We start from the raw sequence: 21648 nt of genomic DNA, 5'->3' as shown, positions 1-21648 counted from the left end.
AAGTGTCACATACAATTTTAGGGGCATTCTGGACCCCTTCCAGCCCATCCACAGGCCATCTGGGCTTCAGGCTAAGATTCCCTAACAGAGGATATAATGGAGATTGATAATAATTTTTAAAGATTTTTTTTTCCAAAAATTTTTTGAATGTAGAAGTTTTAAAAGTCTGTGTAAGAGCCTGGCCCTTGGGAGCTGCCTTGTGTCCAAGCCCCCCAGCAAGCACCAGGCCTCAGCTGGGTGAGTGGCAGAACCTCGCACCAGCCCCATCAGGGACAGCCCCCAGCCAAGGTCAGCAGGCCTCCTTTGTCTGGGATGGAGGGCTCGACAGAGCTGCACTTGCTGCCGTCTCCAAAATGTTCATTTTCCGTCCTCTCCCTTCCCTTCTCTGTACCCTCCCATGCCCTTCCTCCCTGCCCAATTCCCACCTTGCTCCCAGGCAATAGAGACCCACTTGCTGAATGTCTCTCCCGGGGGGCTGACCTACATTGCTGAGTGGCGAGGGGGGATTCTGGACCACAAGATGGGGCACCTGGCCTGTTTCTCCGGGGGCATGATCGCCCTCGGCGCTGAGGATGCCAAGGAAGAAAAGAGGGCCCACTACCGAGAGCTCGCAGCCCAGATCACCAAGACGTGCCACGAATCGTACGCCCGCTCAGGTAACCCTGCAAGGGGAAGGGGCAGCAGGAAAGACTGAGGCTAGACACCAGGAAGAACTGGAAAGACCAGGAGAGTGGCAGTGAGTGAAGGGAACACATGGACTTAGGGAAGCCTCACCTTGGAGATTACCCGGAATTTGAATGAGGGGTGTGCTATCCACACACAGAGACTGTGCCCTCAGTTAAAGGGAACACGGTGCTGTGTTAGCACTTTGTGTGTGCCGGGTGTCATTCAGCACTTGACATACATCATCGCTGACCCTCACAACACAGATGAGGAAACTGAGGCTCAGAGATGACCCGGCCAAGTTCCCATGTGAGGGGCTCAGAGCAGAGGGTCCTCCAGCCCCTGAGGCAGAAACATTGGCTTCCTGAGCCTTTAGCAAATTCCTTCTCCCTGAGCCCCTACCCCTAAATGTATCTCTGCCTTTCCTCCCTGGAACCCTCCCATTCAGAGGGTCTCACCACCTCCTGGTACCACCCCATAATCACCCTCTGATCCAAGACCCCCGGAAAGCTTGAGAGCTTCTGCACCATCCCCGCCAGCACTCACCGCAGAACTGTCAAACACTAGACTCAGAAGCCACATGAAAGAATGTGAACCCAACTCCTCATTTTACACACGGGGAAACTGAGTCAGCCCAGAGCAGGGACCTGGCTTAGCCAAAGCCACACCGTGTATGAGTAGCTAAGCCGGGGCTAGAACCCAGGTCTCCTGATGCCCAGCCCCATCTTGTGTGCTGCCTTTCTAAACAACACCCCTCAGAAAAAGCCCCGGGCCCTCCATGACCCCAGAAGGGGCCCACCGCTCTGAGTTGTAAACCCAGCCTTGGTTGGAGGAGAGGACCTAAGATCTGCAGTAAAAGATCCTGGCTCAAGTGCCACTCTGCCGCTCAGCAGCTGGTGGCCTCTGTTTTCTCATCTGTTCAATGGGAACAACAACACAGGTCTCCTGGGCCCCACAGGAAGTACTTGGCCCGCGCCTTCAGCCAGCAGCATGGGAGGCATTTGTTAGCAGTCCACCGAAAGCATGTCTGTGAGCGCGCCAGTGGAATCCAGAGCTCCTGGAGCTGTTTTCAGGAAGCCAGCAATTCGCAGTGGGTCCTTAAAACTGGTCTTCAATTCCCTTCAAAGAGTTATCTCTGCCAGCACCATAAATAAATAGGAAATCTCAGGAATAATAAAAAGCTTGCTATTTGTCTGGGACAATCAGCCCAGACCATAAAAGACAGTCCGCTTAATAGAGCATGTTGTTACAACCAGCCCGGTTCGTCCATGGATGGCTGCAGCAGTCGCTCTTGCCCTCACCCCATTAGCAGCTTGGCGAAACGGCTGTGTTCTGATGGCCAAGAGCAGCTGTGCCATCTGAGAGGATCAGAGGAGCCAGGGTCTGCCTAATTCCTCTTCCATGAAGCCCTCCATGAATGAGTAGGATGTCCTGCAAAGCTCCAATATGTCTCTGAGAAAAAGCAGCCCAGGGCCTCTTGGGGTCCTGAGCCCTAATGGGAGGTGGGGGGCCCACATTAGTACCAGAGCTGGGCCCTCCGCTGACCTGAAAGGCTATGCAGGCATTAAAGGGAGGATGATCTGACCCACATACCCTAAATTTTGGACCTAGAGAGTCAGACCCAGGGGAGAAAGAGAGAGAGGACAGCCTGGGGAAAGGGCATCAGACAGATCCAGGGTCACATCCCAGCTCGGCCACAACTTGCTGTGTTACCTTGGACAAATTACATAGCCTCTCTGATCCTCAGTTTCCACATGCACGAGAGGCAGATAATAGTATCTGCCTGACCAAAACAACATTTTTTTAAGGATTGAAATAAATGTATGTAAAGCAGCCAGCACAGCCCCTGGACTCATAAATGGTGGCTGCAGTGGTGGTTATAATGGTGGTCATCCAGAAAACAGGAACAGCAACAAACTGACCAAAACCAAACAATGACAACAAAACCCAGACCTCATCAGGCCTTCTTTATGCAGCTCCGTCTGCCTGAATATGTGCCTTCTGGGCGAATCTTCCCTCACCTCCACCTCGGCAGTCTCCCAGACTGTCAGCTCTGGAAGGCTGGTTCTGGGAAGTGTCAAAAGCAGTTCCCAGAGAAAGGGGGTCTGTGGAGAAGCATCATTGCATATTAGCAAATTAAAGGGTCTGGTAAGTCCTGTAGACAGGAGGCTTTCACTTTGTTTAACCCACTGTTGCCCAAATGTGCTTAAACCTACAACCCTTTCTTGGCTGAGCACTGGTTAACATCCTGCAGGGCTAATGTCTCAGAATACATAGTTGGGGAGCACCACCCAAACGTTTGTCTCCCCGGACTGCTGGGAAGTTCGTTTGGATTCTCAGGGTCTAAACTGCAAAAGTTCCGAGGCCTAAGGGTGTTGCTTTGGCCAGCCCATGCCAGCCCATCACCAGCCGGCCCCGGCCGGGGCTACCACACCACTTCTGTCTCTCCTGGGTCACTGGGATCCTGAAGAGCAGGGCGTGGGAGGTCTGACCCAGGCCCTCTGGTTGGTCATTCCTGCAGATACCAAACTGGGGCCCGAAGCCTTCTGGTTTAACTCAGGCAGAGAGGCTGTGGCCACGCAGACGAGCGAGAGCTACTACATCCTGAGGCCCGAGGTGGTGGAGAGTTACATGTACCTGTGGCGGCAGACCCACGACTCCATCTACAGGGAGTGGGGCTGGGAGGTGGTGAAGGTGAGTGGCAGGCGCAGGGGGAGGGTGGCGAACTGGTGGCAGGTGCCCTTGAGAATTCACAGTCAGGGTCCAAACCCAAGAGGAGGGGCAAGCCAGGCTGGCATCTGGCTAAAGTTGAGGGTGCAAAGGGTCAAGGTTTGGTTGCAGAGCCAAGAGTCCCCAGCCGGGCAGGAGCAGGCCAGGAACTTGTGAAGAGTGTTCTGAGTACCCAATAATGTCAGCAAACTGAGAGGGGCGGACGCAGGGCAGCAGTCAGAGGTGGCCCAGCACACGCGTGGTCACTGCTCTCTGACGCTGAAGCCTGGACAGGTGACTTTAGATTTCTCCTCTCAAACAGGAACGGGCTGCCAGCTCACCTCCCTCCTCTCCCTGAAGCTAGCCCAGCCCTGGGCAGGCCCCTCTCTGGGCTCTGCTCCCCCAGTCCCCTTCCTTCTTTGGGGCAGGTATCAAAGGCAGGGGTGGGATTCCAGAAGGTTCTTGGATGGATGCCAAGCCTTCTCTGCTGGTCTCCCCCGGGCCCACTGCTCTCAGAGGCACAGACTTGGTGGGGAGAGCCACACTCTCAGAGCACATGCTCAGCTGGGGCGTGGGCCCTGCTCAGGCTCCCTGACGTGCTTCATTGGCCAGAGTCCCCCTGCTTTCCTGAAGACCCTGGTTCTTGACCTTTGAAAGCCAAGTGTTTTGTGCTCCTGGGCCCCACCCACAGACCCTCAGTGGGTAAAACTTGCATTTCTGTATGAAAGGCAGGCACAGCCTCTGGCCCAGGGACTACATCTCTACAGGGAATCCCTGGGGTGTGCCAAGTCCAGTCCCCACATCCCAGCCCGCAAACATCACCAGCCCCTTCCCTGACCTCTGTCCACCACTGTGGGTGAGTCTGTCAGGTCAGTCTAGTTCCCCGAGAGGCAGAGAAGCTTCCTCTAAGTTCATACCAGGTGAAGCGCTCAGGCCGGGCAGGGACTACGTTCTCCACGTGGGCCCAGGGAGCGTGGTGACGGCAGGAATTCGGCCTGCTACTCCCACCAATGCTGGGGTCCCCAGCCAAGGGGTGGGAGGGCCTGCCTCTTGGAGAGCTGGGCAGGCGTGAATCTTGGGGGGGGGCCTCTCCTCTCCCCACACCAAGGCTGCCTTCCTTTCCTTCAGGCCTTGGAGAAATACTGTCGGACGGAAGCCGGGTTCTCTGGGATCCAAGACGTATACAGTAAGGTTCCCGACCACGACAACAAGCAGCAGACTTTCTTTCTAGCGGAGACACTAAAGTGAGTTGGGGGCTCGGCCAGTGTTCTTCCCAGAGGGCAACTCGGGCTTTTCTTAGGGAAGGGGGAGGGGGCAGAGGGGAGGGGGAGGGGGCAGCAGTCCCTTCCTTCACCATCAGTCAAGTTCTGCTGTCCCAGGAGGGGGGCCCAAGAGGGATGGAGGCTTGGGCGGGCCTTGGGCCAGGGCAGTTTCTCCACGCAGAGTGAGGCTGGGCTGGACTCCACCCCACTAAGCATTAGCTATGTGAGAAGTTAACTTCTTTAACCTGTCTCCTCAAGTTACTTAAGTTCTCTGAAACTGTGCCCTTCTGTAAAATGGGCAGAATAATAACCATGACGGTGTCAATCCTGGTCACTGCTGCAGTTCTGCTGCTGCGCTGTTCCCCTCCTTTCTTGGGGCGAAAGTTGGCCTCCTGGTTTCCTCGCTGTTCCCTAAAGCAGTCCCCTTGTGCTTTAGCTCTTTAGGATGGATTGGACGGTCTGTTCCTTCCATTAAAACCCCCATGGCTTGGAAACCTGCAGTTCTGGAGTCACGACTCCCTGTGCGTTTTAGTGCCCAGACATCTACTTGAGTGTCGAGTCTCCTGGTACATAAGGAAGCAGGCCGAATCCTGGGGTAGCCCTCAGGCCTCCCTGCAAAAAAAAAAAAGATAATCTAGGCCACACGGGGTCCTAAGAGGGCCAGGTGGGGAAAGCACCTGAGGGAAGCTGGTTGGGGGGAGGTACAGAGCGGGGGCTGGGGCAGAGCCAGGATTAACCAGCTCTGTCTGACCTGAAGCTCAGGGCTCCCCTCCGCGTCCACAGCTCCCTCCCGGGGGCGAGCCCTCCGGGCAGATTTGGGGTTTCCGACCTCCCTGCGCCCTTGGGCACAGGCCTGTCACAGAGGCCCCTGAGATCCCTTCCCAGTGGGTGCCCCCTTCCCCAGAGCACTGACAGGCTGTCTTGCTCCCCTCCCTGCCGGGACACAGGTATCTCTATCTTCTGTTCTCTGAAGATGACATGCTCTCGCTGGAAGACTGGGTGTTCAACACGGAGGCCCACCCACTCCCCGTGAGCCACTCGGACAGCTCCGGCGGGGGCGGGGCCTGAATCCCACCCGTCGCCCTGCGGCTGCGGGACCACCTCTACGGGATCTGGGGCTGTTCTCAAACGGATTGGAGACGTGGGCCCCTGCCTGGCGGACCCGGCAGATGTGCTGGACAAGCAACTTCTTTTCCTCTGTGAGGATACAGGACTCGGAGACACAGCGATGTCACACCAGGCCCAGATGTTCGTTTCCACAGAGAATTTCTGTGAAACCTGCTCACTTGCCATTCCAGGGCCAAAGCACCGGAGGTTTGCATTGCAGCCTTGTGTATTTGATTTCCTTCCTTTCGTTTTGGAGGTTTTTTGGTTTTTGCTTGATTTTGCCTTTTCTCTACAGTTGTGTTTTCTCACAGATTTTAAATATAGTTTTCAAAATCATGTGCTTTCAAAAATGGTGTCCTCCCAATAATCTAAACCTTAAAGTGTTTGCACACACACACAAAAAAAATCTTGACCCCATTTTCTATATTTTGAATTCCTTTTGCCCAGCGTTTACTATATGTTCAATTATGTGTCATTTACCTTATAATTTGAGGAGGGGTTCCCCTTTGATTTGGGCCTAAGTGTTAAGGAATCACTAGTGCTGTTTTCAGTATTGTAATAGAAAAATCTGTAAAGTTACAATAAAGGAGTTTATTGAATAAGAAATACAATTGGGGGCTTCCCTGGTGGCACAGTGGTTGAGAGTCCGCCTGCCGATGCAGGGGACGCGGGCTCGTGCCCCGGTCCGGGAGGATCCCACATGCCGCGGAGCGGCTGGGCCCGTGGGCCATGGCCGCTGAGCCTGCGCTTCCGGAGCCTGTGCTCCGCAACGGGAGAGTCCGGGAAGATCCCACATGCCGCGGAGCGGCTGGGCCCGTGAGCCATGGCCGCTGAGCCTGCGCTTCCGGAGCCTGTGCTCCGCAACGGGAGAGGCCACAACAGTGAGAGGCACGCATACCGCCAAAAAAAAAAAAAAAGAAATACAACTGGGTTCATCGCACATCAGTGACTCCTGGGGAGACCATTGCAATGCTATCATCAGAAAGAATAATCAACCAGCAGTTGATTTAAGGTATAAAGATGCCAACTTCTATTACCTTCCCTTGAATTGGTCCTAATATATTCAGGAAGGGTGAGGGCAACCCTTTAAATGAAGTTGGATATTTATACTTACATCAAGGCTTGGAAGAGGCCCAGAGAGGAGCAGCAACTTGCCTGAGGTCCCACAGCCAGTAAAGGCAGAGGTGAAACCCCCAGGGTTTGCTCACCACCCCAGTCCAGGGTTCTTCTATTCCATCATTCAGCAGATACTTGGTGAGTGCCTGCAGGGGACCAGACATGGGGACACAGCTGTGAGCGGGACAGTCATAAGCCCTGCCCTCAGGGAGCATACAGCCAAGCAGGGACACACAGACCATGAAGGAGAATGACTGCAAGTTACATGAAGTGCTCCAAAGGAGACAAGCAGGCTGAGGCACTAATGTCTGGACCTACTTTAGAGGGTCAAGGAGAGCCTCTCTGAGCAGCTGACCTCAGCTTGAGCTGAGACCTGGAAGGTAAGACTATCCCACAGATCCACTCTCCTCCTGACCGTCACCGCTGGGAGAAGGCCGTTCTGCAGGGCAAGGAGGTCAGGCCCCAATGCTGAGGAGAGAGCTTCCCCTCCCTCACCCTCACCCCCCTTTGCAGCGTGTCCACACAGCTAACTTCACAGGACAATCCCGAGTCCTTCCCCAGGCTCAGCCACTTCATTTTGGCTGTTAGTGAACTTGAGTAGCCCCTGGGGTGCTGGGGCCCTGGGCCAGGTGACCTGGCTTTAAACCCTCACTGTGGGAACTTGGGCAGGTCACCTGTCTCTCTGAGCTGCTCTTTTCCATCAGGCAGAGAGCAGACCCTCCACCTCACAAGGTTCTCATAAGTGGGATGCCGCTGGTGCCCTGGAGCTGTGGGAAGTGCTGCTTCCTTGTTCTGGAGACTCAGATGCTTCCGGCATGTTAAGCAGTAGTTAGAGCTACAGGGAAGCTGTGGCTATAGCAGGAGCCCGGGCATTTGGTAAATAAGTTGCTGCCTGAACCCAGAAAATCACTTCACTCTTGACAGGCACCAAGATAGTATGGCTCCAGTGACCTGCTTGGGCCCATTTTTTAAAAAGCAAAACAAAAAATTGATTACACAGATATTATAGAAAGGTTAGAAAGCTTATCTTTATGATAAGCTGAAAGAAAAATCATTCACCTTCCTACCCTCCAGAATAAATACTGTTACATGTTCTTCTAGATCTCTTTCTATGAAGGTACAGAGTATATTTTGCAAACATGGTGTCATACTGTGGCATCCTGTTTTGTTATAATCTGCTGTGCACCAAATGCTATATTATGAACATCTTTCCACATCAACATACATTTGTCTCATTGCTGTACCTGGTTGTGTAGTATTCCATCATGGGCTGTATCACACTTTCTGGATCCGAGCCCCAATTGTTGGGCATTTGGGTTTGTGTCAGTTTGAATTCTTAGCTACAAATAATAGAAACCAACTCTAACTTAAGTAAAAAAAAAAAAGAATTAAAATGCCTTGGAGTGGCTCATGGAATCTCAGGAGAGTGAACAGCCAGACATCAAGAAGGACTAGGAAGAGGATTTGATTTGGCCGCGGATCCAGTTTGCAAGAACCAGGAGGCAGCCTCCCCAGACACCACCACCAGGACGGGTGAATCCAGATGTTCGCTCCAGATGCTACTGTGTCTCTTTTCAAGGACGTGAGCTTCCAAATGGTCTGGCCTGGGTCACGTGCCTCCAGCCAAAGGGAGGGCTAGGCATCTTGACTGACAGGCCCACCGAGACACCATGTAATGGGCAAAAGGCTGTTCCCTGGAGAAAAAAATGAGGCTTGCTACCAAAATAACAGACCTGCCTGCTGGCAAAGCAAAACCAGCAGGACTGTTCTCAGGCGTGACTTTAATTTTTTTCAGCATCATAAGAGAGTTATGAAAGCAAACTGGACCTGTCCCATTTTCCCCGGTCCAACTCCTTGGAGTCAGTTCCTGGAATGTCTCTCCAGGGCAGAGCCACTTAGCAGTTGCCCAAGACCCCAGGCTTCCCCACTGGGCCTGTGTCACTGTCCCCGCTCCTCCTCACAGCATTCCTGTCTTCTGCATTATCGCTGGGAGCAAGCTGTAAAAATGAATATTTTAAAATTCATCCTCCAGGAAAGCCCTTGCAGGTGGAGAAATATCATCCTTTGGCCAACTTAACTCCATTCCGGGGATAAAAATAAGTAAGATCCAAGGTAGACTAAGAGGAGAGAGGAATTAAGGGATGAGTCATCCTCACTGAAGGACGAATCACAGCTCAGGAACCATTCCCAAAGCAGACCCCTCCATCCCCAGCCAGGGTGGGGTGGGGAGGCCAGCGTGCTGCCAGTCTCATTTTAAGCCTCGTCTTTGCCCTTGCTGCAGATGGAACCACCTTTTTCATCTGTTTTCTTCATGGATGGGCTTGATGCTGGTTCCTTCCCAGAAAGCTTCACTAGCACCTGGCTTTAGGCGCTGGGGCCTGCGGGGCATCACGGCCCTGGGAAGGGGGCACACAGCCCTTTGCAAGATGCCCCCCTTTAAAGGACTGTGTGTTTGTTCAGACTGGCTTTATACACTGCATTGTGTCTTTGGCAATTTGCAAATTTCAAAAGCCCAATGCGTTGGTAAGAAAGGCAAAAATAGAAAATCTGATTTAAAGGCAGCATCCCTGGGATCCAGGATGGGAGTCTTAGTTCTGTTCTCTTTACTTTGGAGAGGTGACCCCATCATGGTTTAAGAAGGTGCTAGCTGTGGGGAATGGGCCAGCTCCTCCATGGGGAGCTAACCTTGGCAGTATGCTGATTGATCACGTGGCACAGAGATGCTCAGCCCTCTGACTCATGCTTAATCACACACTACTGGGGGGACAGGTTGCGGATGCTATTTTTTGTATCTAAGAATATCTGATTGGTTTCCTATATTTGGGACAATATTTTGATCCCACTCAGCCTGTCTCTTAAGTCAGAGCTTCTCAAATTTGAATGTGCACCTAATCACCTGGGGGTCTTATTAAAATGCAGGTTCTTATTCAGTGGGTGGGTCTGGCATGGAGTGTTTCTAACAAGCTCCCAGGAGACGCTTCTGCTGCCGGTCCTTGAACCACACTTTGAGTAGCACGGCCTCAGTGAGTGGCCACTCCTTTACTTTCTGCCCTTTATGTGCATCCTGGAGTTGTAGCTTCTCCAGAAAAAAGTAGAAGGGCTTGGGTGCTGGGATGGCATCTATCGGTACCTTGGCTACAGAGGGACCTACCTCAGAACAGGTGTCTATCACCTACGCCAGTGGCTCCCGCTCCTCCAGGACAGTCAAGATAAGACAGGAGCAGGCTCACTGGGGGCTGAGAACAATGTTGTCCAGTAGAACTTTCTGTGATGGTGGAAATGTTCAAAAGGGTGAACATTTGAACTGCTGTCCAAAAGGGTGGCCACATGTGGATACTGAGCACTTAAAATGTGGCAAATGCGACTGAAGAACTAAATTTTTAATTTTATTTCACTTTAATTAAATTTAAATAGCCATGTGTGGTTACCGGCCGCCATTTTGAAGGTGCAGCCTTAGAGCTCAGACAGCCAGGCCTCTGCTCGCTGACTCCCTGCCCCACTGGAGCCTCCACCACCTGCATCGTTACAGAAAGAATCTTAGCACAAAACATACTGTTTGGGGACCGGACGATTCCCTTGAACATACGGGGTTATTTTTATATGCGTTCCAGCCTCTGTTTTGTGCCAAAGCCCCGGGTTTTTGTTTTGTTTTGTGTTTTTTCTCACTCACTGTTTATCTGCACATTGGCGGGCATTCGGTCAGGTTGAAGATAAGAAAGGCAGAATGGCAGGCCAGGAGAGGAGGAACACAGGCCAAAACCGAATGGACCTGGGTTCAGCTCCACCCTGCCCTTTCTCTGGGCTGTGTGACCTTGGGCAAGCCCCTTAACCTCCCTGAGCCTCTGCTTTTCCATCTGTGGAAAGGGAGGGTGGTTTCAAGGGTGAATTGAGCTCCTTAGTGTAGGAACTCAATACATATAGTGATGATTGTTATTGTTATTATGTGAACACTCTTCTTAAACTATAAACGTTGCATAAATGTGAGGCAAAACACTGCTGTCAAAAATTATTATTTTTTTAACAAAATGCTATGAAACTTGGAGGAAACCGCATCAACCAGGCCCAAGAGACAGACCAAACTCTCAAAGCAATAAAGCTGAACATTTTCTGTTTTTCGCATAGAACAAGCACATTGCCGTTAGCCCTGAATCTGGAAAATTGGGAAATTGGGATGAAGATCTGTAGGCTGTCCAAGGGCTTCCAGGGGCCAGCCTGCTTGTGAAGGATGCTCAGGCAGGGGTGGAGGGCTGGAGGAAGGTGCTGAGAGCTTGCCCAGGACGCTGGCAGAGTGGTGTCTCTGCTTTGGAGGGTGTTTGAGGTCCTTTTCGTCTTTCCTCTTCATGGAGACCCTGAATCCTTCCTACAACTTTGGAAGGGAGGCAAGGCCTGCAGCTATTTACAGAGGAGGAAACGGATTTGATTAGTCCACCTCTCGTCCCATGGAGAGAGTGGGGAGACAGGCCAGAGCTGCTTCTCACTCTCCAGGTGGGGATGTCCCCAGTCTGGGGGCTGAGATGAGAGCATGCCGAGTAGAGGGAAAGGTTTCACACACACACACTCACATACACACATACGTACGCATGCATTCGCATGCACACACATACACACTCACACACACGTACACCCTCACATGCACACATATACGTGCACAAACACAAAATCACACCCACTCACGTGCACACACATACACACACACACACACACGAACACACCCCTTGACTTCCCTCTCCTAAGCCTTAGATTTATTGGCCAACCTGGCAGTCATCAGGGGTTGGCTGTCTCCCGGTGGCGGGGGGGATGGGTGTGTGGAGATGACCCAGATCGTCCCAGCTCCATCAGGAGCCCCTCACCGCCAGTCCCCTGAGACCTGGAAGGCGGGGGGCGGCGGGGGGCGGATTCTGCGCTGGGCCACAGTATGATTCAGAACTGGACAGTCATTAGATCCGTGGCTCCCAGAGTATGGAACTGGGTCGCAGCACCAGCAGCACCTGGTAGACTGTTAAAAATGCACACTCTCAGGCCCCGCCCCAGACCCACTGAATCAGCAGCTCTGGGGGTGCCCAGCAGCCCGTTTGTAACAAGCCCTCTGGTGACTCTCACTCAGGCAGAGGTGGGAGAACCGATGCTGGCTGACCTCCAAGGCCACCCGACACCCCAGAGCAAAACCTATGCCTGGTCAGTCTCCATCCCATATCACTCCTGCCTCAGTTCTGCGTGTGTGGCTTATCAGAGGTTCTGCCATAAACCAAAGAAGAAGAAGAAGCCTGCCCCCCCTTTGAACAACAGGAACACCCTCCGATCACTTAATTCTCTCCTCAGAAAAATAAATAAAATAAAATTCACGATGAAATCTCTTTGTCACGGAAACTGAAATCCAAGGAAATTGAAGTCCAAACACCTCCTTCTCCAATTTTTATTCTGCACAGTCTTGACCAGGATAAAAATTCTGCTCTCAGTTTTTTTCCTTAGATGTCAGGCCCTCTCAGATGTTGGGGTTCCTACAGCTGCAGCTGAGGAACCATCTCCTACATCACTGGGGGTGGCCCTGTCACCTCCTCCAATGTTGAATTAACCTGACCCTGAGTTTCTGGAGCGTCTTGCTTTTCTGGGATCAGACTCAGTAGGACGTCAAGAATCCCAGCAACAGCCAGAGGTTAGAATCTACAGGCAAACTCCGCTTTCTCTGGCTGTCATCCCTGCAAGATGATGCTCCAGAGCCCTGCTAATCCAGACTCATGATGCCCTCATCATGCAGAGAGTGACAGAGAGTCCCAGGTGGAGAAAAGCCTCAGCCCTTTCATGGGCCAGGTAGTGTAGCATCGGGGGCCACTTCCTCTAACCTGGCGGAGAAACCCTGTACATGCTTGGCCTCCTCCCAAGGACGGAGGCATTAGGGATACTTCCATCTTCTGAAATTCTTTAGAGAATTTCAACTGTGGCAGTCCTAGGCCTTAGGACCTGCCTGCGACCCTCTCCAGGCACGATTCTGCATATTTTTAATGACTAGGTAACTTTGCTCCTAGTTGCTGGCGCCCAGTGCTGATTGGAGTGTGGGCTCTGCCCAGGTCACATTCTCCACCCCTCCTGTGCACAGGAGACCCCACGTTTGTAACAGGTCCATTCCCTACCAGGCCATCTGTGCTCTTCTCTGCATTTCTCCATCCAGTAAGTTCTTAAGGTTGGGTTATGGGGCTCATTGCTGCTGCCCTGGGCACTGTTCTGGAATCCTCCAGGCTTTGTAATTCAACAAGTAACCGTTAACCATCTCTGCTGCGCAATGAGCAAGGTGCTAAAACTGCAGCTGAGAACAAGACAGACAAGGTGGCTCTTCCCACGGGGCTTCCAGGCTAGTGACCGAGATGTAAACATATCTGTAAGGTGAGTGCAGGCGGAGGCCACAGACAGGGGACATGTGAGAGTAACAGGGGGGGACACAGATGGGGAGGTCAGGGACGCCCCGGGGAGCTGACACGTGTGACAGAGCATCCCAGGCAGAGGGAACAGCGAGTGCAAAGGCTCAGGGGTGGGAAGTTCTAGTGTGTCTGAGGAGCGGGGAGCCAGCAAGCCAGGGGGAGGCGCTGTCCTACCGGCTGGAAGAGGTTGGACAGATGGGGCTCCACCCTGCAGGCCTCTAGAACTGGGTGGAGTTTGATTTTAACCTGAGAGCAGCAAGAAGCTAGGAAGGGTTTGAAACTGGGGCGTGAGATGACCTACTTTCCATTTTGAAAGTTTTCTCTCACTTCTGAGTGGAGAGGCCTAAGAATTCTTTTTTTCCCCTTTCATCTGTCTCAGTGGAAAACCATTCTTGGGTTCCTAAGCAGAAGCTTCTGGAACCAGTGCCCCCAGGAGCGCAGAGAGAGGCCAGTGCCCTCTGCCGTGTGTTCCTGCGGCCCGTCCTCAGCCTCTGGACTCTTCCAGTCTCGGGCCTGGGAGACTTCAAGCCACCAGAGCCGTCCTTTGACCTTTGTTCCTGCGGCTTCCACTCCACTCTGTCCCCCCCACCCCGCTCCTTTCAAGCAAGCCCAGCTGCGTTTTTTAAAAATAGAAGTCTCTTCCTAGGATGGCTCTTCTCCTTCCCTTGTACATGCGGAACCAAGGCTGTTTGTGGGGTCCAGGGCCTTCCTCTCTTTTCTCCTTGGAACCTTCTGGGTTTGTGGCAGGTAAGAAGTCAAGTTGGGTTCTGGGTCTCAAACATAATACTCTGCCCGCCTTCACCCGCTCCCCGTGGGGAATGCCAGCCAGGAGACGGACTGCCATGGGCGTCCCCCACAGGCCTGGATTCCACCCACCTGCCCACGCCTTCCCCCAACCCCGCTCTGCCTTGGAGTTCTCCCAGCACTTCCCGGAGGGTCCTAACTCCGCACATTTCCAGGGCTTTCCCTCTGCCACGTGGCTCCCCACCTACAGTCACCATGTGGCCTCCACGCCTTCTCTGCCCAATGCTCACCTGCTGGCCAAGGGGTCCACGCTGACTGCTGCTGCCCACAGCGGCTTTAAGGGCCCCCGGCTCTCCAGGGAACATCTGACAGTGCTCTCTGAGATCCTGCCTCTGTCTCTGTTCAATCTCTCCAGGATCCCTCCCATTGAGGAACACTTCCAGTACCTCCAACACCTTGCTCCCATCTTGAGAGACTGGCAGCCCCCTCCTCCCTTTTCATCTTTGTCTCTGCGCTCACCCTGCCCTTAGGGAATCCCTCCCTTGCTCCACCTCAATCACCATGTCTTCCTTCATTTTACTTTCATTTTTCTGCTTTAAATCAGTCCTGTTTCTCCTTGAGTTTTGTTTTTTTTTTTGCGGTACGCGGGCCTCTCACTGTTGTGGCCTCTCCCGCTGCAGAGCACAGGCTCCGGACGCGCAGGCTCAGTGGCCATGGCTCACGGGCCCAGCCGCTCCGCGACATGTGGGATCTAGACTGGAGCACGAACCCGCGTCCCCTGCATCGGCACGCGGACTCAACCACTGCGCCACCAGAGAAGCCCTCCTTGAGTTTTTAAATGAAACTTTTCCAAAAAAAACTTTTTTTGGGGGGGGGGGGGTGGTAACTTCTTATTTTTTATTTAGCACCCCCAAACTGAAAATAGAGTGAGAAACAGTTGAAAATTGAAAATTGCCTAATGTCATAGGAATGTTTACTAAAAAAAATAATAATAAAACCTTTTGGATTGAGGTTTAATGTAATCCAGTAACACGCGTAAAGGACAGTAATTTTAAATTCACAGCTCAGGAAATGTTGACCCGGGTACAGCCCTTATGACCACCTCCCCCATGGAGACAGAACGTTCCGCCCCCGGGAACCCTCCTGCTGCTTCCTGTCAATACCTGCCGTCCCCAGAGTGAATCCTATGCTGACCTCGTCCACCGCTAATTTCAGCACAAAATCTTTTAATTCCCTTCTTGGTCTCTGAATTACAAAAGTTCCACTGAGTTTTCCTCTGTCTCAATTTGTAAGAGACAATGTATAACGATTTATCTCCTATATAATAAGGGCCCTCACACTTTTTGTCTGGCCATCATAAAGCCCTTTTCTATCCTTTGTGGTTAAAACCTCTGAAGTACACAACGAAGATCAGAGCTTATGAAATAAAGCATCCTGGAGGCACCTAAGATATGTCCGTCCCTTGTAGGGCGACCGGCTCATCCCAGCTGGCCTGGGACTTTGCAGCTGTTCATAGTGAGCGACCCTCAGTCCTGGGCAAACCGGGAGGTTGACCCCAACCCCTGTTCTCTCCGTGGCCACAGTTCAAAGCAGACACGAGGAGCAGAGCCCCGTGGGGCTGTTAACTCTGCACCATCTTCCTGTGCCTGACACTGTTTAAAGGCCCCCAAATGTCAGATTCATTTTTTGTAGCTTGTGTGGAACTTGGCTGTCTTTGCATTTGAAACTCTCAGCTTCCAGTCCTGAATGAGCGACAGGATCGCGGGGAGGGTGGTTTTATAAAAAGGAAAAACTCTTCCGGATTCGGCATCCAATGCTTAGCATTCCAAAAATCCCACAGAGGAAAACTCAGCTAGAGCTCGCTGCAGCCCAGTGATTCTCAACCCTGACTGTGCATCAGAATCGCTGGTGAACTCGGGAAAACGCTCCCCACTTCTCCAAACCAACTCGGGTAGGGGTCAGGCTGGGCTCTGACCTCTATTCAAAGGCCCCAGGCGACGCTGGTGGCAGCCAGGCTAGTGATGCTGAGATTAAAGCAGTGCATGTGGGCAGAGTCCCAGAGGCCGGCCTGACCCCAGGAAACAAATCTCTCTCTGCCTGGACTGCATGAGAGTCTAGCCAAAGGCTGTCGTGACCCCTACAATCAATCTATTTTCTGGCTAATCACAGCCCCAGCCCTGCGCCTGTGAGTCCAGCCAAAGCCACTCAGCATTCCAAGGCTTGGCCACATCTGTGGCTACATACAGCTGCTGTGGCCACAGCAGGCCAAAGGCTTCTTCTCTCTCCTTTGAGATCTCATTGAATCTGGTGGCTTTAGATGTGATCCAGAGGCTGGGGACTCCCAAGTCTCTAGCCCAGGCATTGCCCCCCTGCAGCTCCAGACTCCCACACACTGCCTCCCTGACAGCTTCATGCTTTGCTCCACACGGGAAGCTCAGGCATCTCCACACTGTAGCCCCGACCCAGCTCCCCCCAGCCCGGGCCTCTCAGGCTTCCCTGCCTCGGGAATGGCACCACCATCTACCTGAGCTCAAGCCCAAACCGATGCTTGTCTTTGCTCTCACCACCCTCCTCTGACCCATCAGCAAGCCCTGTCTCTCATCAGCCGCCACATCATTGGCTGCATCCTCCCACCTCTCTCCAGGAGCCCAAGCCCTGACGTCTAAGGGCTGGGAGCTGAACGAGCCTCCTGTCTCCCTCTTTCCACTCTTGCTCCCCTCAGTCTATCCTTTATCCAGAAACCAGAAAGGTCTTTTTAAAAATGCTTTACCGGGGACTTCCCTGGTGGTGCAGTGGCTAAGAATCCGCCTTCCAATGCAGGGGACACAGGTTTGAGCCCTGGTCTGGGAAGATCTCACATGCCACGGAGCAACTAAGCTCGTGTGCCACAACTACTGAGCCTGCGCACCACAACTACTGAAGCCCATGTGCCTAGAGCCCGTGCTCCACAACAAGAGAAGCCACCGCAGTGAGAAACACGGGCACCGCAACGAAGAGTAGCCCCCGCTTGCCGCAACTAGAGAAAGCCCACACGCAGCAACGAAGACCCTACACAGCCAAAAATAAATAAATTAAATAAATAAATTTTTTTTAAATGCTCTATTGGTTTATAATTTATATGCCATAAAATTCACCCATTTAGAGCAGACAATTCATGTTGTTTAGTATATTCACAGAGTTGTACAACCATCATCATAATCTAATTTTAGAACATTTCATAACCCCGAAAGAAGCCTTGTAGCCCTCAGCTGACACTCCCCATCCTCTCTCCTCCCCTTCCCCACTCCAGCCCCAGGCAACCACTAATGTACTTTCTGTCTCTGTAGATCTACCCATTCTAGACATTTCACATAAATGGAATCATACAGTATGTGGTCTCTGTGTCTGGCTTCTTTCATTCAGTTCTTTCATTCAGTATAATGTTTTTGAGGTTTGTTCACACTGTAACACACATCAATGCTTCAATTCTTTTAATTGAATAATACCCATTGTATGGCTATACCACATTTTGTTTATCCACTCATGAATTGAAATCTGGGTTGTTTCTCTTTTTTGGCTACTAGAAAGGTCTTTTTAAAAACAAATCACATGTCACTCCCCTGCTTAAAACCTTATGATGGTCTCCCATCATATCTAAGTGAAACTTGTTACCATGGCCTGCAAGCTCCTAGATGACATGGCCCCAGGCTCTATCACCAAGCTGTTCTGCTGTCACTCTCCCAATAACTCACTCTGCCTTCTTCATGTTTCTTGAACACACCAAGCTTGTTTCTACCCCTGGGCTTTTGCCCAGAAGAGGAAATTTGTTTCCTCTTCCCTTTGCCTGGGATGCCCTTTCCTCCTTTCTCCACAGAGCTGGCCTCTTCTTTTCACTCAGGTTGCAATGGAAGTGTTACCTCCTAGCTGAAGTCACCTACCCCCGCCTGTGTCACTCTGTAGCACCTTGTTTTACCCCTTCGTGCTCACCATTATCCGAAATTATCTTCTCTGTATATTCATCACCTCTCTCCTCCTACTAGAATATTTAGCTCCAAGGGAGGAAGTACCCTGTCTGTCTTCTTCGCTACTGTGCTCCTGGGAAGTAGCATAGCTGCCAGCACAGAGTAGATACTGAGTTTGTTGAGAGGCCCACGGGGTCCAGACAGGCAAAGCCACTCCTGCAATGGCACCAGAAGCCTCAGTTTTCCCAAGTGACACTTTGCTCCCATTTGGAATGCCGGTCCTATTACTGGCTGCCAAGATGTTAGTGTTGGGTCTGAGGCGAATCACCCCTCTGACTCTCCAAGGTCTCAGACGATAGGGGAGAAACACAGAGCCACATGGCTCTCGTTACCCCCCAATCCTCACTCCCACCCCCACCGGTTTATTATCTCAGTAGAGCTAGTGTAGAAAATCCTAATTTCGTCTTACTGCCTGGAGAGTGGCAGAGCCCCCTGCCGGAGAGAGACCCGTTCCTGGTGAGCTAACCCCGGGAGACAGGAAGTAGAAAAAAAGAGGATGCTTCCAGAAGGCAGGCAGGTGTGGCTGTGTGTGTGAGAGAGAAAGAACCACGGCCAGGGTTTGAGGCAGTGACCCTGCCACCAAGGCTACAGCAAGGCCCGGCCCTCCCTCCTCTTCCAGTGGGCGGGTGGAGTTTGGGGAGTATTTACACCGACCCCCGGCTCGTGGAAGTGGAACTTCTGGGCCTCGAGGCAGAAGCAGGGATACCGTGGGCAGGGAGCCGCCCTCAGCAGTCTGAAGGTGCCTGGTGGTGCAACGCTCCTCCCTTCTGGTGACTGCATTGTCTCCAGGATGAAGTCCAAGATTTCCACACGCTGGGTGGAGCCCAGCCTGTCTTTCCTGCATCCTCCCCCTTCACACCACCCTCAGTCCCCCTGCCCAGAACCACTGGACTACGTCCCCACAATCCCATGGACACGCCCCAGGCCTTTGCGTCTGTTCTTCCAGTCCCTGGAATGCTCTTCCCAGTGCTCCGGCTGGTGACCTCCTGAACTCAGGCCCGCCTGGACTTCCGCTCCGTGAAGCCTCTCCTGACCCCTCCCGACAGTCAGGGGGACCCTCCCCTGCGTACAGCCCTCTTGCCGAGCACTCACCTCCAGGGAGTCAGCGTATCCCTGGAGGATACTTGTCTAGAAGACCAGACTCCACTTTCTTCTCCGAAGGATCCCCAATGCCAGAACAGAGCACAGAAGACCCTCAATAACTATGTGTTGAATGGGTGAATAAGTGATGCCCCTGCTAACCGGTGAGCTCCTCAAGGACATGGCCAATGTGCCACTTACCTTGGTGCAGTTTCCAATTGCTGCTACTACCAAATACCACCCTTGCCCTCTCGGGGGCCAGAGACAAGGTACCAAAGAGCTCCTGTAGGGCGCCGGCCACAGCTGCCCCGCTGGCCCAATCTTTCAAGGCTCTGCCCTGCTGTGCCCCGGCCCTTGGTTTGGAAGCAAGCCCTCCTGGGAACAGAAGGACACCCAGCCCTGCTCCAGCGCCAAGGCCCAGAGCTGACGTCTCCCCAGAGCTGGGTCCCAAGATTGACCCTTTTCCCAGAGGCTCGCCGACCTGATTCAAATCCTGCAAGCCCATCCCTCCCCTCCAGAAACCCCTTGAGCTTTGAGACACACGCCCCTCCCAATCTCAGCCGCATCTCTCCAGCCCTGGGCCACCGAGACCAGTGGGGTGTCTGTGTCTTTAACAAAAAGCAAGTGTAACAAGTAAAAGTAACCTGGCAAAGAAAACTTCCCTCATTTATTTTCCAGGGGCCTTGGCTCATCAATCTTCCCACCTAACCAGCTCTGTGCTCTGTTAGCTTTGCTTTCTGATAGAATGGAATTTGGTTTTCTAATAGCATCTGTCGTATGCAAAGTGTCCCCAAACATTAGCGGTAATGAGTTGGAAGTGGCACAGTTGGACGCCTTCGGAAGCCAACACTAGATGTCAGGCCCTCAATGGATCCCTTCGAGGATGTGGGGCCAGAGCTGGGCCCAGGGCCCACAACTCTCGGTCCCTGGGAGGCAAATCACCCAAAAGACATGGGAGTGCCCATGATGTGCTGGGTCATGCATGGGCACTGGGGAGGCAGGGCCCTGCCCACATGGCACTGTCATGGCTGGTTACCCATGAAGGACAGAAGTGGTGGTAGAGACCAGCCCCTCCCCCCACTCAGTCATTTGGACCATCCCCTGGGAGGCAGCATGGCAAGAGATTTGGACTCAGATAGACCTGAGTGCCAGGGCTAAGGCTCCTCAATTTTATTTTATGATGATGATGATGATGGTGATGATGATGATGATGTCCTTGCCTCACAGCTTGCGGGATCTTAGTTCCCCGACCAGGGATCGAACCTGGGCCCCAGCAGTGAAAACGCGGAGTCTTAACCACTGGACCGCCAGAGAATTCCCAGGCTCCTCCATTTTATAATGAGACAAACAAACGTCACGTCACTGTGTGGCTTGAGGACAAAATGAGATGGCATGAATCTCCCAGCACCAAGTCCAGCACATAGTGGGTGCTCAGTACCTGTTAAATCCCCCCTGACATCCCAGACCTGGGAGGTGCACGTGCAGCACCGCTGCTCCCCTGGGCTCGGGGTTCTTGTCTAGAGGCTTTGGCAGCTGCTGCCCTCTAGTGGGAAATGCAGGCAAAGCCATCCCCGGCCTCCTGGGGCCTTGATATAACGGAAGAGAGGCCCAGCGGAACCAAGGTTTCTGGGGACTTGAAAGAACTTCCTCAGACTCCACTCGCCTCTATTCCCAAGGCCCTCCTCCAAGTGTTGTTCTCCGGAAAAAACTCCTGTGGCCAGGACAGGTCCAGCAGGGGAGAGCGGGTAACTCACAGCTGGTCTTGCCTTGCACCTGGGAACTACCACCCCTGCCAACCCGGGTATTTCGTCTTCACCACAACCCACAGAAGGGCCTCTTTTGAATCCTCCTTATAGGCGAGGAAACTTTGGCCCCGCGGGTGAGGGTTCAGGGCTGCACCACCTGAGTTGGCCTTAATCAGGTAGTTCCCATCCCTGATGAACTGGCAGCCGTGGCCTTCCAGCCGGACCATGAAGGGAATAGGGAGGGCTGAACTTCGGAGCTTTTCTGCTTCTAGATGACTGAAGACCTTTTAGCAAGCAGGTGGGATAACGGTTGAGAGTGGGGTGCCCGGCGGCCGCTGGAGGACGGCAGTGCCCTTCTCTTGCCTCCCTCACATCTGCCAAGAAAGGTGGACACAGGCCTGGCGGCCCCTGAGCCCCCTCCCAGGAAAAGCTTCGGCTGTGCGGGTCCTCCCCACCCCCGCCCAGCCCCTTCTTCTCCCAGTCCTCCGCCTGGAAGTGCTCCCGGCTCCGCCAGGCAAGATGAGACGCGGAGGCCCGCTTTCGTTTTGGGAGACCAAGTACAAGAAGAAGGCACCGACTGGCAGGAAGGGGCCTGTGGAGCAGGAGTCCCGGCGCCCCCTTACGGACTCGTGCGCCCACTGAACCCGCTGTGCGCCGGACCCCGCGCCCCAGCCCGCCCCGCCCCGCCCCGCCCCGGCGCCCAGGCCCGCCCCCGGCCCCGCCCGCGCCCGCGCCGCCCGCGGCTCAGCGTCCCCCGCCGCACGTCCGGAGCTGCCGCGAGCCGCCGCCATGGGCCGGGCCCGGCCGG

At 53.2% G+C, this 21648-nt stretch overlaps 1 protein-coding gene across 2 annotated transcripts in view; it reads left to right on the top strand.

The window, feature by feature from the left end:
* The window catches only part of MAN1C1 (mannosidase alpha class 1C member 1), a 115395-nt gene extending 109048 nt beyond the window's left edge, over positions 1-6347 (top strand). The window contains exons 9-12 of one of the 2 annotated variants that reach the window (XM_028487667.2): positions 437-656; positions 3185-3357; positions 4501-4616; positions 5582-6347. In XM_028487667.2, coding sequence (XP_028343468.1) covers positions 437-656; positions 3185-3357; positions 4501-4616; positions 5582-5702 — 630 coding nt within the window. In that variant the 3' untranslated portion in view covers positions 5703-6347. The remainder of the gene's footprint in view (positions 1-436; positions 657-3184; positions 3358-4500; positions 4617-5581) is intronic. The other variant, XM_055083554.1, reaches the window with a different exon arrangement.
* Positions 6348-21648: the final 15301 nt, after the last annotated feature.

Source organism: Physeter macrocephalus, chromosome 3 (genome assembly GCF_002837175.3).
Source record: "Physeter macrocephalus isolate SW-GA chromosome 3, ASM283717v5, whole genome shotgun sequence".
NCBI classification, from domain to species: Eukaryota; Metazoa; Chordata; class Mammalia; order Artiodactyla; family Physeteridae; genus Physeter; species Physeter macrocephalus.
The sequence above is the reverse complement of the archived record's forward strand: the minus strand, read 5'-3'. Positions and strand labels throughout refer to the sequence as shown.